The 15,728-nt window shown below is 39.9% G+C and overlaps 1 protein-coding gene across 1 annotated transcript in view; it reads left to right on the top strand.

The window, feature by feature from the left end:
* The window catches only part of LOC107740527 (laminin subunit alpha-2-like), a 230,930-nt gene that overhangs the window by 166,562 nt on the left and 48,640 nt on the right, over nt 1–15,728 (top strand). Inside the window, 7 exon segments of the mRNA XM_016552978.1 lie at nt 1,680–1,722; nt 1,725–1,807; nt 3,340–3,410; nt 3,564–3,757; nt 7,953–8,095; nt 9,330–9,428; nt 14,112–14,223. Coding sequence (XP_016408464.1) covers nt 1,680–1,722; nt 1,725–1,807; nt 3,340–3,410; nt 3,564–3,757; nt 7,953–8,095; nt 9,330–9,428; nt 14,112–14,223 — 745 coding nt within the window.

Here is a 15,728-nt window from a genome sequence, read left to right as displayed (position 1 = left end):
TATTATGCACTTAACTTGGTGGTCTTAACTTGAAGGAAGCACTGAAATGAAAAGCCAGACTCATTTTAGAAATTGCTGAATGATGACAGAGTCCATTAATGATTGTTTAAGTGCTTTTACGAAATTTTGAGGGGGGAAAATGCAATGCAAGTTATGTTTTAAATAGTGCTGTATCATGATTAATCGCATCCAAAATAAAAGTTTTTGTTTACATAATATATGTGTGCATACTGTGTATATTTATTATGTATATATAAATACAAACACATGCATGTATATATTTAAGAAAAATATGTTGTTTATATATTAAATATATTTATATATAATATAAAATATAAGAATATAAATATCTAAATGTATATACATGTAAATATTTTCAAAATATATAATGTATGTGTGTGCATTTATATATACATAATAAATATGCACAGTACACATACATATAGTACACATAGCTTTTATTGCGATTAATCATTTGACAGGACTAGTGTATATATATATATATACTGTATGTGTGTGTGTGTGTGTGTGTGTGTGTGTGTTTGTGTGTGTGTGTGTGTGTGTATACATACATATACGTATACACACACACACACACACACACACGCATGCACACAACATAACATGTTATCTACTAACATGTACTACATATTCAAATAAAGCTTTATAAAATGATAAACCTCACATTTCAGTCTTTATTTGTAAAAAAGGATGAGTCAAAATGATAAATTATAGGCATTTTTTCTGCTTCATAAATAATTATAAATAGGCTACCTTGTTATTCAAAGTGTTGAGATTTTTAGAATGCACATTAGCTTGTTTTCCATCTACCAGTTAGGATTTAAAACAGACTGGATTGGTCCAATTTTTGCATTGGTCTGAACACAAACTCCAGACAGACTGAATGAAAATGTAACTCCACTATCTGACAGCAGGTGGCGCTTATGAACAGCAGAAATAGACCGGCTTTCCCAGTAAACACTGTACACAAAGCAGCGCTGCACTTATAAACATTACTGTATTAGACGTTTCATGGAGGAAAGATGAAAAACAAATGCAATTGACACTTTTCTGAAGACAGTCGGTTGTCCCTTATGCATTCATAGAATTAATTAATTCATACATTCTTTCATAGAATTTCTTTGAGCACTCTGTCTTGCGTTATGTTTTCACACAAAAACAAACCTACACTGTTGTGCCTGCGTGAGACTCTTGCTAACTTTGCTTAACTCTGAGCAGTATTTACCTCGAGTTTTTCAAATCGCGATAATCAAATACGGTTTTAATAATGCTTAAAAAATGAAATGGTAATACTAACTGTCAGGACTTTTTATTGTGGTTTATCATCAAACTGGTCATAGGCTTTTCCCTACACAGTTTTCACAAATTTACGTTTTTGTAGTTTATACTGAGACAGTAACAGTATCGTTTTCAAAAACTTGCACTTTGAAACCTATTTTCGAAAGTTTGTGTTTTCAGGCAACCAAAACGCAATTGTTGTGTAAATGAATGACCAAAGCACATAAAAGTTTTCTATTTAGTTGAAAACAGTGTTGTGTAAACACCCCCTTAGTGTCACATTAATATGATGAATATATGATTTTCTTGTGAGAGGTTGCGGTAAGATCCTGCTGATGTAGTACGGTGTGTGCGTGCGAGTAACTATATGTCTGCTGTAGGAATGTGCGGCTGGGTTCTACAGGCTCTCTGTTCATGCCGCTGGTCCAGAGCGGGATTTGGCACCTGTGTCCGGTGCCAGTGCAATGGACACAGTGACTCGTGCGATCCTGAAACAGCCGTCTGCCAGGTACGTACACCCTTAATGAAAGCGTTTGTGAGCTGCATTACTCTGATTGGTCCACGTCCTTCCTGATTGGATTGGCTTGAGTGAGTGTCTCCCATTGGTGGAGAGTTGAAGTAGCATTGCACTCAGAATATCTCAGCAATGGTATCACTAGCTATGTTTCCATCACCCTATTTTAATGCGCATTTTGAAGTATCGCATGAGAAACGAGTGATGGAAACGGCAAATTTCGAATAAAAATCCCTTAATTCGCAAAAAAAATTTTACACTCGCTTGAGGTGGTTTTTGACTTGTGCGAAAAAGGGTTGATGCAAATAATGGGAGATGGAAATGCATTTTGCGAATAAATTCCTCCAAGTGACTTTGCGCTATGGGACGGTAAATCCTGACTAACCAGCAGACCGATCTCATTCCACGGCATCTGAAATGTTATGGTCATTCTGAAATCCCTGAGCAAAGTCTGTCATCAAAGTATTTCTGTATAATTGCCTCCCAGAAATGTCTTACACGACTTTGTTCCCAAACAGCAGCATCCACCTCCAAAAGCAGTGACCGCATTCATTGTGTTTCGTCATTTCGTCAAGTAATTTATTATATATGAAAATGATTATATTCTCCTATTTTTCTTAGTGATTTATAGTGCCAGTTTATCAGGAAGTGACGATTTTGTTCTCTTTGACTCGTTGGATGGAAACGATGCTTGTTCGCAAATGTTTTATGCAATATTCCAGTTTTGCGCATAAGTTAAATTCGTAACTTTGGATGGAAACCCGGCTAATGAACCATTATCCAATATCCATTTTCCAACTAAATGGTGCTGGAGCCAGTTTCAGCCAGGGTGTCTTTGAACCGCTCTCTGAACAGGCTTGCATTTCCAGGCCAAGTGATGACAAAAGAGCTGCCCAGAACCTGCTTTTCTGCAGTGGAAATGTAGATTGGGCCAGACTGGATCCAGCACCGCATTAGTGGAAAAGAGATACAAGTAAAGCACATTAGAAGAATCAGGTCCGTTGAGTCCATTAGTCCAGTGCAAAATGGACATGCAATCAAATAGTTCTCCAAACAGCTTTTCCAGAGTTGTGCATCGAACAGTCAACTCTCTGCCTTCAATTGCATGCATGCTAATAGCAATATCATTTGCATTTTACGGGTTTTCGCAAATTGAAAATGGTAAACGAGTGTGTAGGGGGGTAATTTGAGTAATTGAGCTACACAGGAAGTTAATGAAAGTTTCAGAGCGACACGGCCCAGTAAAGCGCAACTTCAGCAGTCTGATTACACTCCACTCTGAAAGCTGCCGCTCCTCTGTGCCTCTTTCTCTCTGTTTTTCCTCTCATTCTTGGTGTGTGACTTGGGCAACTTGAGAAATGCAAATCTCTTAACTGGGGCCAGCTTTCTGTTCATAATGTTGCATTTTAACAAGATTAAGAGAGAACTTTATGTGTTCCTTGAAAAGCTGCATTTGTATCGATTCTGTCTGTAATAAAATTAAGCTGTCGTCTTGTCGCAACATTACGCATCTTTTGTCTTACCAGTGTGAGGAGGGTTTTAATGACTACCGCTGCACCGCCTGTCCTGAAGGCTACGAGGGAAAACACTGTGAAAGGTGAAAACATATTCTAAATGATGTAAAACAAGTCGTTACTTACATGGCCGAATCTGTCAATAAAGTGTTGAAAATGAGCGTGCAGTGTTGAATGCGAGTCAAATCTTAGTAATTTTTGCCAGAGGCCTGATAATGTGATTGCGCTCTGTGCAGGTGCGCTGCTGGTTTCCACGGTAACCCGAGCGTGTTGGGCGGCTGGTGCGAGGAGTGTAAGTGCGATGCTTACGGTGCATTTCCCTCCGCGTGTGACCCGCGCTCCGGACAGTGCCGGTGCCGTCCCGGAGCCAGCGGCCTGAAGTGTGACCAGTGCATGGAGAGGCATGTGTGTGGCCCTCAGGGCATCGTGTGTACGTATGACACAAACCATGAGCCACTCTTTGACCCTGAGCCTTCTCTGCTTTCCACGGTAACCCGAGCGTGTTGGGCGGCTGGTGCGAGGAGTGTAAGTGCGATGCTTACGGTGCATTTCCCTCCGCGTGTGACCCGCGCTCCGGACAGTGCCGGAGAGGCATGTGTGTGGCCCTCAGGGCATCGTGTGTACGTATGACACAAACCATGAGCCACTCTTTGACCCTGAGCCTTCTCTGCTACCGTCCCTTCTCCCTTGACATGTGCTGGCAAAATGAGTCACAATGAGCAAATTTTCAAAAATGAGTTATTTTTATTTTTACATTCTCAATTAAAAGACCTTCAAAATGATATATGTGACCCTGGAGCACAAAAGCAGTGTTAAGTCGCTGGGGTATATTTGTAGCAATAGCCAACAATACTTTGTATGGGAAGCTTATTTATTCAGCTTCCAGATGATGTATAAATCTCAATTTCAAAAAATGTACCCTTCTGACTGGTTTTGTGCTCCAGGGTCACGTATGAGTTGTTGGAATTGGACAAAAAATGACTGAGCTACAGTCGTTTGAAGTCGATAGAGTACTACAAAAGCAGTTCAATCAAGTGATTCCCTCTTTTCTTTTATTGTTAGACTAACATTAATGAGACAGACAGCCTATTAAGACCTACTATTTTGCACAGATCTAATATAATGTTACACATCAGATGTTTTCCCCAACAGTTCCCCAAATGTTCACTTAAGACACAACTGATTATGTTTGCATGAATACAAAATCTAAATGTTTCCCTTTCTTTTTTTTTTTTGCCTGTAGCTCAAAATTAGACCCTACGCATTCCGACTTATTTTGCCAGCACGGGTCACATATGATTAACTAAGTTAGGTCGATCTGATTTATTCCTCTGTGTCTTTGTTTCTTCTGCCATAAACAGCCACTAATAACAGAGAAGAGATGCAGCCAAAACAAACAACATTTTAATTAGACATGCTCAGATTTTCCCCTCACAAAATTACTGTTTACTTTTCGTATAATTGTTGACTGATCATTTTCTCAGCTTGGAGAGATCAGATTGCATTGCTGCGCTAGACACCTGCTCCTCACCACGCGGTTTGAAATCATGTCTTTTGGCAGTTATGTGTTTTATCATAATTGTATTGGTTGACTGGGCAGATTGGGTAATAATGCATGTGTTTTTCTGTGTATGTGTGATGTGTGACGTGTGTCGCTTCATAATCCAGCATCAAATGTATCAGGGATGTCATTTTTTTAATGGATTTTTGTGTTTTCCATCCTGAGAAGCATGACCAACGTGACTACATTAGTGTAGTAATTTATTGATCCGTAAAATAAGAAAATAAATAATAATAATAATAATTATTATTTATTTTATGCATTTAAAATAATTACTGTACAATATAATTAACTGTACAAACTATGTTGTTGCAATAGTAATATATTCTTATGTTAATTTATTTTGTTTTTTCATAATTTAAATAATTATTATTTTTCTGTGTGTGCACATTTGTGTGAGATGATAATGATGATTATTGATATAATTGATTATTGATACTGATTTTTTTTAAATTAGTTTATTTATTTCACTGTACAATAGTAGTTCAATATCGTTTTTCAATAAAATCTTTAGGACTCAATAAAATCTGATTTATAAAAAAATTATAAAATAAAAAGTATACAAATGTATAATATAATATAATAATGAGTTCTGTATGCTTCATAGTATGTATCGAGTTCAAAGTGTCAGGGGTCTTAATTTAGTCTTAATTTAACTTTCATTGCTAGTGCATTAAGCTAAGTGCTATATGTGCTATTTTTTTTCTTCTTCTTTTTTTTTTTTTTTTTTTTTGTAAAATACACTGAGGAATGAGTGAAAATACTTTGTTTAATATGGAGGCACCACCCTGCTGTAAAGATTGATCATTGAGATTTGGCTTTCGTGAACTCTTCAGTGCAGCGCTTTTCCTTCCAGGTCTTTCCGCACCTTTACTCGTTCCGTCTTTTACGTGAAAAGGCGTCTTCACAGGAAGTCTTAATAGCTCTATTTTTTCAAGAGGTTAAATTGAGCGGCGCTTTGCGTCCGCGGCGAAAGCTACGTGCCTGTCGGTGTCTTTTTTCCTCCCGCTATCGCTCGTGGCATGTCAAACACCCATAATGGGCTGCCAGGAGCTGTTTCACACTCTCTGTTAAATTTCACGCTTGAGAAGTCCTGCTCCCCTGAGTTTCCACCTCTCTCACGTTTAATCTAGAGAGAGAGAAGTGCTCGGGGACACGGCTCTCCCTCCGAGCAGGTGATGGAGATGATGGAGGGATGCTGGATGAGTGCTGTTGTGATAGCAGAGGAAGAGAGACAAAAGAGGCCAGGAACATTCGTTACCAGCATTCTTGCCCCAGGACCTGTGTCCATCCCCATCCCTCTCTCTCTCTCACACACACACACACACACACACACACACACACACACATATTCACAAGCACTCGTCCTGTACATATGCCTGATCAAATATGACTGCTCTACAAGCAGTGTTGGGCAAGTTACTCTGAAAATGTGATTAAATTACTGATTACTGATTACTCCTTTTAAAAGTAATCACGTTACTGTTCTGATTACTTTATTTCTAAAATAATTAGTCGCATTACTTTTTTCTGTGGCTACATCCATGAAATGTACATGAAATCTCAGCATAAAAGCTCCTGATAAATATTTGTTATTACTCGACAGTGCGTGTGCTACACCCTTTTTACAATCTCTAGATGATAAAACACTGCATTCTGTCAGCAATGTAACGCGGCAGTAACGTATAGAGACCTCGGCTTGTAACTATACTCTAATTACTATTTTGAAAATGATAATGCGTTAAATTACACCGTTACTAAAAAAGTAATCAAATTACAGTAATGCGTTACTGCCCAACACTGTCTACAAGTATGTGCACTCCTTTTTAATTTGCACTTGAGTAAACGTACAACTAGTGTAGCTCAAGTGTGTAATTGCTATGTGACTAAGGCCTCAAAATAGGGCTGCAAGAATAATGACTGGTTTACTGAACACTGCCCCCTTCTGTCAATCAATCAGATAGCTCCGCCCCAAACTCCCCGAACTTTTTTTTCAATTATTGTTATTTTTATCTTTTTTTTTTTTTTTTACTAGTTTGTATTCTGTATTTTCTGTTTTCCTATTCATTTTAGTCATTTTGTTGTGTTTTGTTATTTTTATTAGTTATTTTTGAATTAGTTAAGGTTTTATTAGCTGTTTTTTTTAAGTATGTTTTTATTATTATTATTTATTTTTGTATTTTTTTCAGTTTTAGTTTGAGATATTTTAGTACATCAAGTTAAACTAAATAGAAATGAGAAATGTTGCTTTGGCACCTAGCTGAAATAAAATGTTTAAGTGTTTTATATTTTATTTTATTTCAGTTAACATTTCAAATAACAAAACTGTGTTTTATGGTTTAGTTTTAGTTAATAACCCTGATGAAAAGAACTGGCTTTGACTTTTTTGTTTGTTTTGTTTTTTGTGTTTTGTGTTTTGTGTTTTGTGTTTAGTGTTGTTTGTTTTGGTTTGGTTTGGTTTGGTTTGTTTTGTTTTGTTTTGTGTTTTGTGTTTTGTGTTTAGTGTTGTTTGTTTTGGTTTGGTTTGGTTTGGTTTGTTTTGTTTTGTTTTGTGTTTTGTGTTTTGTGTTTAGTGTTGTTTGTTTTGGTTTGGTTTGGTTTGGTTTGGTTTGTTTTGTGTTTTGTGTTTAGTGTTGTTTGTTTTGTTTTGTTTTGTTTTGTTCTTTCACTAATCAGATGTCATTATTATTCATTTTGCCCTGAAATAACGCAGAACAGTGTGTTTGTAGATAGTGGAGTAAAAGTAACATTTTGTCAGGATGGAAATACTCTGATACTCTGAGTTAAAAATACTTTGTTACTGTCCACTAATGTTCACATGTACTGTTTACTGTCTGCCCTAAGGCTGGTGCCTGACCTTTGACCCTTGACCTTGAGCATGCATATGCGTATCTGAGGGGGGAGTTTTTTTCCGTGTGACCTTGTAAGATGGCATCTGGAGGATGTGTGCAGTGTGTTGTAGTGCTGCCTGTGGGGTGTGTGTGCATGTGTTACTATATGAGTCTGATGTGTTGCCATGTGTTCAATTTTCTGTGTGTGTGTGTGTGTGTGTGTGTGTGTTCAGCGTGTGACGACGACTGCGCGGGACTCTTGATTCGAGACATGGATCGTCTGCTGCATTTGATTGGCAGCGTTAATCTCACTCTGCCCCTCCCCCTGCCGTATAAAGTGCTGTATCGATACGAGAACATGACGGAGGAGTTGAAGGTGAGCACTAATTTACAGGATGTGTTATTAAATTCAGAGATGATCAATCAGATTCATAAATTCAATAGCAAAATGGATTGCTGCTGAATAGGCCAGTGATAGAATGATATGAAATACAGGAACAGTGAACTGACTAGTAGTCACTTGCTGTATAATTAATGATTTACACAACACAGTAATTTCATCTAATTATCTTCATTTGAGGACTTTTCTCTGCAGAAAGAGATATTTGCAATTAATTGTGATGAATTAATCTGCACATCATGTTATTGAGTTAAAACCTTTTAATCATCTGACAGTCCTAATTTTTTTACATTTCATTTACAACATACACATGTCTGTAAAATGTTTTCTGGTGCAACGTTGATTGGTTGCATGCTCCACCTTAATACCCAGGTGAAAAAAAAGTAAATTTCTATAATGTACTTAAAGTGCTCTATGTTGCGCACTAATTTTGTACTTAATATACTAAAAATGATTCTTTAGTACTTCTTAAGATAAACTTAAGATCATCCAAGTGTACTCAATTGTGCTATTTTGGGACACCGTGAATATGAACTAAAATGCACTTTACTATCTCTGTATTTAAAAAATTTATTTAGTTACCACTTGTAGTACACTTGAACCATCTTTCATACACTAGTACACTCAAGTGTACTACAAGCGGTGACTAAGTACATTTTTAAATACAGAGATGGCATGTCAAAAGCACAGTTTAGTTCATATTCACGGTGTCCCAAAATAGCACAGTTGAGTACACTTAGATGATCTTAAGTTTATCTCAATAAGAATCATTTTTAGTTAAGTATTTTATATTAAGTAAAAAATTAGTGTGCAAAAATAGAGTACTTTAAGTATATTATAGAAATTTACTTTTTTCACCTGGGTAGTGACACAGAGAAGCTGAAAAAGAGTTAAAGTCAGCACTAGAAAGTAAAGTATAAAGTCTTGAACACAGACACTATAGCAGTAATTGTGCTGTACTTGAAGTTGAAGCTCCGGTAAGACAGCAGGTTCATTTGGAGAAGCTCTAATTACGTCAAATTGACTCATCTGCTGCGAATTAGCATCTATATTTGAGTTGTTTACAATGTAGTTTTGCACGTATATCTGGAATCATTCATTGCATGATTCATGATTGAGTGATGTCAAATGAGGCCTGTAATGTGAGTGTGAGTGTGAGTGTGTCTGTGTCGGTCAGTGGTTTGTTGATGGCGGTGACGTGTGTTTGCAGCACATGCTGTCCCCTCAGAGAGCCCCGGAGAGACTGCTGCAGCTGGCCCACAGTAACCTGGGCAGTCTGGTCACTGAGATGGACGAGCTGCTCAGCAGGGTGAGTCTCTCACACCGTAAACATCTGAGCCCGTATTCACAAAACATCTTAAGGCTAAAAGTAGCTCATAACTCGCCGATTTAGGAGAAAATCTTAAAAGGGGCGTGTCAGTCCTAAATTTAGGACTCCTAGAGTATTTCACAAAGCGTTGTAGCGCTAAAACTAGCTGATAAATCTGTGAAACGTTAGGAGCAGTGAAGAGGACTCCTAAGTCACTAAGACCAAGCCAAAAACTATCCTTAAATGGCTGTTGCTGGCAGTTTGGTTTGGGAGGTTATCCCAACTCCAGATTTTCCTTTGATTATATCCTTGTTTTCATTAATCAGCTCGGCAAGAAGTAACAGCTGTGCTTGCGTCCAGTTTGGTTTTCTTTTACGTTTGCATGTCTTACTATCAGCCGTGATTATTCTACTCTGTTAATTAAAAGGCTGTTTATATGCATATCCGCTAATTGTTTACGAGGAGCATACATGTAAGAGGCTGACAGTTAGCTGAACATATACTTGTTTAATTAGTGACTCTTAGCCTGCATTTTAAAATCTTTATTTGAATGTGGGAACATAATATCGCGCTCTGCAATATTTCTATGAATACATCTCTGACAGAGAGACTTTTACTGCTATTTAGGAGAACTCTTAGTGGTAAGATAAAATGTTTTGTGAATACGGGCCCTGATCTATTCAGTCCTTACAGTAATCACTCCTTCACTAACCGTAAACCATCTAAATTCAGCATCAAATTTAGTGCCAGCTGAAAGTGCATGCATGCAAACATCTCCTGGTGGCCTTCGTTGAGTCTAAATGTGTGGGTTTTTTAAACATTGGTATTATTAGGAATTGAACCATGTGACTCTACATTAAGTTTTATTTATTTCACAGTAACATAAAAGAGACATTTGGGGCACAGAGTCTCTTCTGCTCACCTAGGATTAATTTATTTGGTCAAAAATACTTGTACAAATTTGAAACATTATTGCAATTTAAAATAGCTGTTTTCTATGTGAATATAAGTTAAAATGTAATTTATTTCTGTGATCAAAGCTGTGATCATGTATTTATGAACGTAATTTTCAGCATCATTACTCCAGTCTTCAGTGTCACATGATGTTCAGAAATCATTCTAATATACTGATTTGCTGCTCACGAAACATTTCTGATTATTATCAGTGTTGAAAACAGTTGTGCTGCCCAAATAAATAAATATATATACATTGGAAATTGAGATACATTTTATTTTTACTTTAAAATACTTTGATAAAGAACAGCATTTCTTTGAAATAGCATTTTTATGACTTTTTTAATGTCTTTAATGTCACTGTTAATTTAATCCATGTTTTCTGAAAATTTTTTTATTTTTTTTTATCTTACTTACCCCAAACTTTTGAATGGTAGTGTATCTTGGTTTCCACAAAGATATGAAGCAGCACAACTGTTTTCAACATTGATAATAATCAGAAATGTTTCTTGAGCAGCAAATCAGTATATTAGAATGATTTCTGAAGATCATGTGACACTGAAGACTGGAGTAACGATGCTGAAAATTACATTCACAAATACATTCAAATAGAAAACAGTTATTTTAAATTGCAAGAATATTTTTATAAATAAATAAATTCACACATTTTGTTGTCGTCAGGGTTCGCTACTGTGAGGAGCGAGACGTAGGAGTTACACCACACGAGAGTCTTTAATAATCCAAATCACAGGGGAAACAGGGCACGCAGGAGACACACATAGCACCAAATGACATATAACACCAAGCAGGAAACAAGGGGCAGAACACACTTTAAATACTGAACTAAACGAGGGAATTAATGAGACACACCTGAGATCAATCAAACACAATCAGAACAGGAACAGGAAGATAACTAAATATGGGCATGTGACACACGAGGGAAAACTAGGTCAATGGGAGCACATGGGGAGCAAAACACACACAGACAGTCCATATTTCTGACAATATCGCCCCCCTCCCGGAAGGTGCGTCCTCGCGCCGACGAAACAACAGAAGGAGGGACGGGTGGGAACTTGGGAGGAGGTTCAGGAGGAGGACGGACACCCGGGAGGGGGCCGACAGACAGAGTCCAGGGAGGTGACGATGGAGGGAGAAGCCAAGGAGGAAACAGGAGGAGCCAGGGCGGATCAGACGGAGGGAGGAGCCAGGGAGACGACAGGAGGGACTTGGAGCATGCAGCGGCAGGTGGGACCCAGGCCACAGCCGTAATGGGGACCCACGGTGGAGCCGACGGAGGGAGGAGCCATGGTGGAGGAAGGGCTGAGGACTCCAGGGGCCGACCAATGGCGGCAGAGCAGGTGGCGGAGGAGCCCGAGGCGGAGACGGAGAGTCGATGAGCCAGGGCGACGAAGAGGATCCTGAGGGCCAAGGCGGAGCAGATGGCTCAGGCGACAGTTATGGAGGCGGGGATTCAGAAGGCCGCGGTGGAGCCGGAGCGACAGAGGACCAAGGTGGAGCCGGAGAGAAGGAGGAGCCTGACGGAGCCGGAGGGACGAGGCGCAGCCGGAGGAGTTGAGTCCCAAGGCGCAGAATGGTCGACGACAGACCAAGGCGAAGCCGGAGGGACGAGGGAGCCCGGTGGAGCCCGTGGACTGATGGGCCACGGCGGAGAAGAGGGTGCTAGGAGCCATGGTGGAGCCGCTGGGTCGACGGGCCGAGGCGGAGCCCGGGGCTTAGAGGCTGGAGGCGGAGGCAAGAGATTCTCCAGCCACGTCGACGATGGAGACTGGCAGACCCGCGGAGCTCGCACCGTACAGATGGTGGGCTGAGGGCGAGCAGAGGGGCTGCCAGACGACAGAGGGGGAGGAAGCAGGAGCAGGCGGGTGGGCGGGCATTTGTGAGCCTCCGGGCTTTCAGGGCTGGTGTGCGCTGCCCACACACACCAAATTGCGACTCCCAGCACGGGGAGCGCGACTGACAGGGGATTGACAGGTCTCCACTCGGGGACACAGTCTTTCTCTGAGCAGGACGTGGAAACAGGAGCCCTCACTGGGCTGGACAGGGGGACAGGAGCCCTCACTGGGCTAAACTCAGGAACAGGAGCCCTCTCTGGGATTGACAGGGAAACAGGAGTCCTCTCTATGCTAAACTCAGGAACGGGAGCCCTCTCTGGGCTAATCTTAGGAACTGGAGCCCTCTCTGGGCTGGAAGTGGAAATGGGAGCCCTCTCTGGGCTAAACTCAGGAACGAGAGGGACAGAGGTCACCGACGGAGGAGGGAGGAGAGGGGGCAGGTCGGTATACAAGTCAATAAGGTCTCCTTCCACTTTCCATTCACCCAGATCCATTCTCAGCTCACCCTCAGCCACAGTGCAGGGGGCGGAGCTCCTCTCTGCGCTCTCTCTGTCCATGGTTTTCTCCCTCGTGGCGGGCATTGTAGCCGGCTCTCGCACCTGGTCTGACGATCCTCAGCTCTGTCGCACTCCTAGGCGATGGCTCGTTGGTTGCGACGGGCTCTGGCTCTCCGTCAGTGGTGGGCTCAGGCTCTTGCTCCACGCAGCGGGGTGATGGTGGGCTGGGCTCTGGGTCTGGCTGTGTTCTGGATCGGGGGTAGACGCTTTCCAGACACCAGATGATTGCCTCCCTCCAGCACAGTCCGGTGGTGTCTGGGAGGTCGACGAGGCGGTAGTAGTTGGCCCTGATCCAGAACAGGGAGTTCAGCGCAACATCGTCGAACGCCGTTAAAACGGCGAGCTGGCTGAACTCCACAGCATACTCCAAGAAGGGAAGGTCTTTTTACGGGCAAGGGAGGTAAACTTAGAGGCGAGGGGATCCATGGGGAACACAACGGAAACAAAAAACACTGTACGAAACACGGAAAACAAATGAAGGGGAAAATGCAAATAAAGTATTAGGTTCGGAGATAATTAATTAACCTAATTAATGAGACACACCTGAGATCAATCAAAAACAATCGGAACAGGAACAGGAAGATAACCAAATATGGGCATGTCACACACAAGGGAAAACTAGGTCAATGGGAGCACATGGGGAGCAAAACACATAAATCATTTAAGTTATCTGGTTATATAAATCATAAGACAGTTTGTATAGCTTGAGCACAGTTTGAGGTCTCATTCGTATAGACTGTATTGTACATCTATGAATGCAGACATTTTTTTTATTCCTAAGTTTATACTTCTACAGCAAAATGAATGGGCATGTTTTCTGAAGCTGGGCTCCAATGGTTCTTGTGTAAATCTGTATTTTACATATAACGTCTGAATCACTCCTGTAAGACCCTGAACTTGCCGGTTTGTTTTTCAACATGAAAGAAAGCCAGAACATTAATTTGTTCATAGTCTGAAGTGTTCTGCTCATTTGTGCAGAAGGGAACCTTTCACCTTCTTCTCAACAGAAGTCCTTGATAAACTCATTATAGTTCAGCTCTAAAGCAGCTTTTTCAGAGAGCAGACGTTCAAGAGCCAGTTCAATAGAAAACCTCTGCGCTCACAAACATTTCTGCCAAACTGGAAGTATTGCGGTTTTGCAGCATTTCTTTGAGGTTTTTGTTCATGTTGGCCCCAGAGGTGTCAGATCTAATGTGTCTTGTTGTTTTTATCCTGAGGTTGGTTTCTTCTTCACACGGCTGCAGAAGAGCATGTGAGGCTGATCTGAGACCGTTCGATAAAATCTCACTGCGCTTTCATTGGGTTTTTGTCTCATGCAGACGACTAAAGTGTCTGCTGATGGGGAGCAGACGGCAGCAGATGCAGAGCGGAGCCGTAAAGGAGCCGAGGACCTGGAGCTTTACATCAGGAGCACACTGCTGGCTGCTGAAGGTACCAACAAATGACAAACTGAGGAGATGGATTTTGCTGGTCCAGCTGACAGAGCTGGGTATAACTGTTAACATCTAATCTGGATTACATAATCAGATTCCCAAAATGTAGTACTTGTCAGTAAATTAAATTACATTTTAAAATACTCGGAATCAGACTACAGTTACTTTTTTATTGATTACATGATTACATATTATTCATACACTCTTAACAATAAAGGTGCTTAAAAGGTTCTTCACAGCGATGCCCTAGAACAGGGGTGGCGAACTCCAGTCCTGGAGAGCCGTGGAACCATTTAGACAAAAAGGTTCTTCTATGGCATCGTGAAGCACATTTATTTTTAAGAGTGTACTTTATTGATTCTCCCTAATTTATTTTTCTTCTTTTACATGTTTATTTCTAAAATCGCCTACTGCTTGTATATATTCAGAAAGTCCAGTTTTGTGGACATTCACACAGACATCAGTCATTAGTCAGGTGGATATAATTACACAGGATTTTGAGGGGCCACACAGCATTTGACCACTGGATTTACAAAAATCATTTCAATTTTAAGAAGCGTTTTTGTAGCATTATTACATGAACTACTGATGAACACAGAAAAATTTTATTTTAATTATCACTCGGAGGGTTATTTAATCATGTATTACTTTGTCTTTGGAAGACTTTTGTCTTTCAAACACATTAAAATGCACACATTCACATTATTTCTTATTTATTTCTTATGTAATGCAGGAATTCCCCAACTTTTTTTGTCATCCGAACCTCTTTCACCTAATATATTTACTTGAAGTAGCCCTGAGGTTTCAAAACATGACACGCAAGAAAACAAATAAAATAACTAAAATATTTAATAATTTTTTAGTAAGTGTTTTATTTTTATGTTATTTTGATGTTTTTGTTTTTATAATTTATTTTAATTTTACTTTTTTTATTTAATTAATTATTTGCTTTTCATTTAACTCACGAACCTCCTTAGGTTAATTTTCGAACCCCAGTTTGGGAAACCTTGACGTAATGTAATATTTAATGCACTTCATGTTGTCAATAACAACGAATGAAATATATTTAATTTTTCTTTGCATTTTTATATCGATATGGTACAAGATTATTCTATTGAAATCAATGTGATAAACAAGTTAGGTCAAAAGTAGTCTAAAAGTAATCAAAAAGTAGTCTGATTATTTTAGCTAAAATGTGTGATGTAATGAATTACGTTACTAATTAAAATTTTTGTCATGTAATTTGGAATCAGTAACAGACTACAATTTGTAAGTAATCTACCCAGGTTTGCCACCTGAAATGATGATTTTAATGAGGTTTTGATGGGATCAGTGTGATATTAGCCGAGGTTGAGGTGAAGGTTGGGTGAGGCTGAGGTTAGTGTGTGCATGTGCACGTGTGTGTGTGAGTGTGAGTGTCAGTGTGTGTGAGTGTGTGTGTGTGCGCGTGTGAGTGTGAGTGTGTGTGTGTGTGTGTGTGTGTGTGTGCGCGTGTGAGAGTGT

Source organism: Sinocyclocheilus rhinocerous, unplaced genomic scaffold (genome assembly GCF_001515625.1).
Source record: "Sinocyclocheilus rhinocerous isolate Xijiao unplaced genomic scaffold, SAMN03320098_v1.1 scaffold1246, whole genome shotgun sequence".
Lineage (NCBI taxonomy): Eukaryota > Metazoa > Chordata > Actinopteri > Cypriniformes > Cyprinidae > Sinocyclocheilus > Sinocyclocheilus rhinocerous.
The sequence above is the reverse complement of the archived record's forward strand: the minus strand, read 5'-3'. Positions and strand labels throughout refer to the sequence as shown.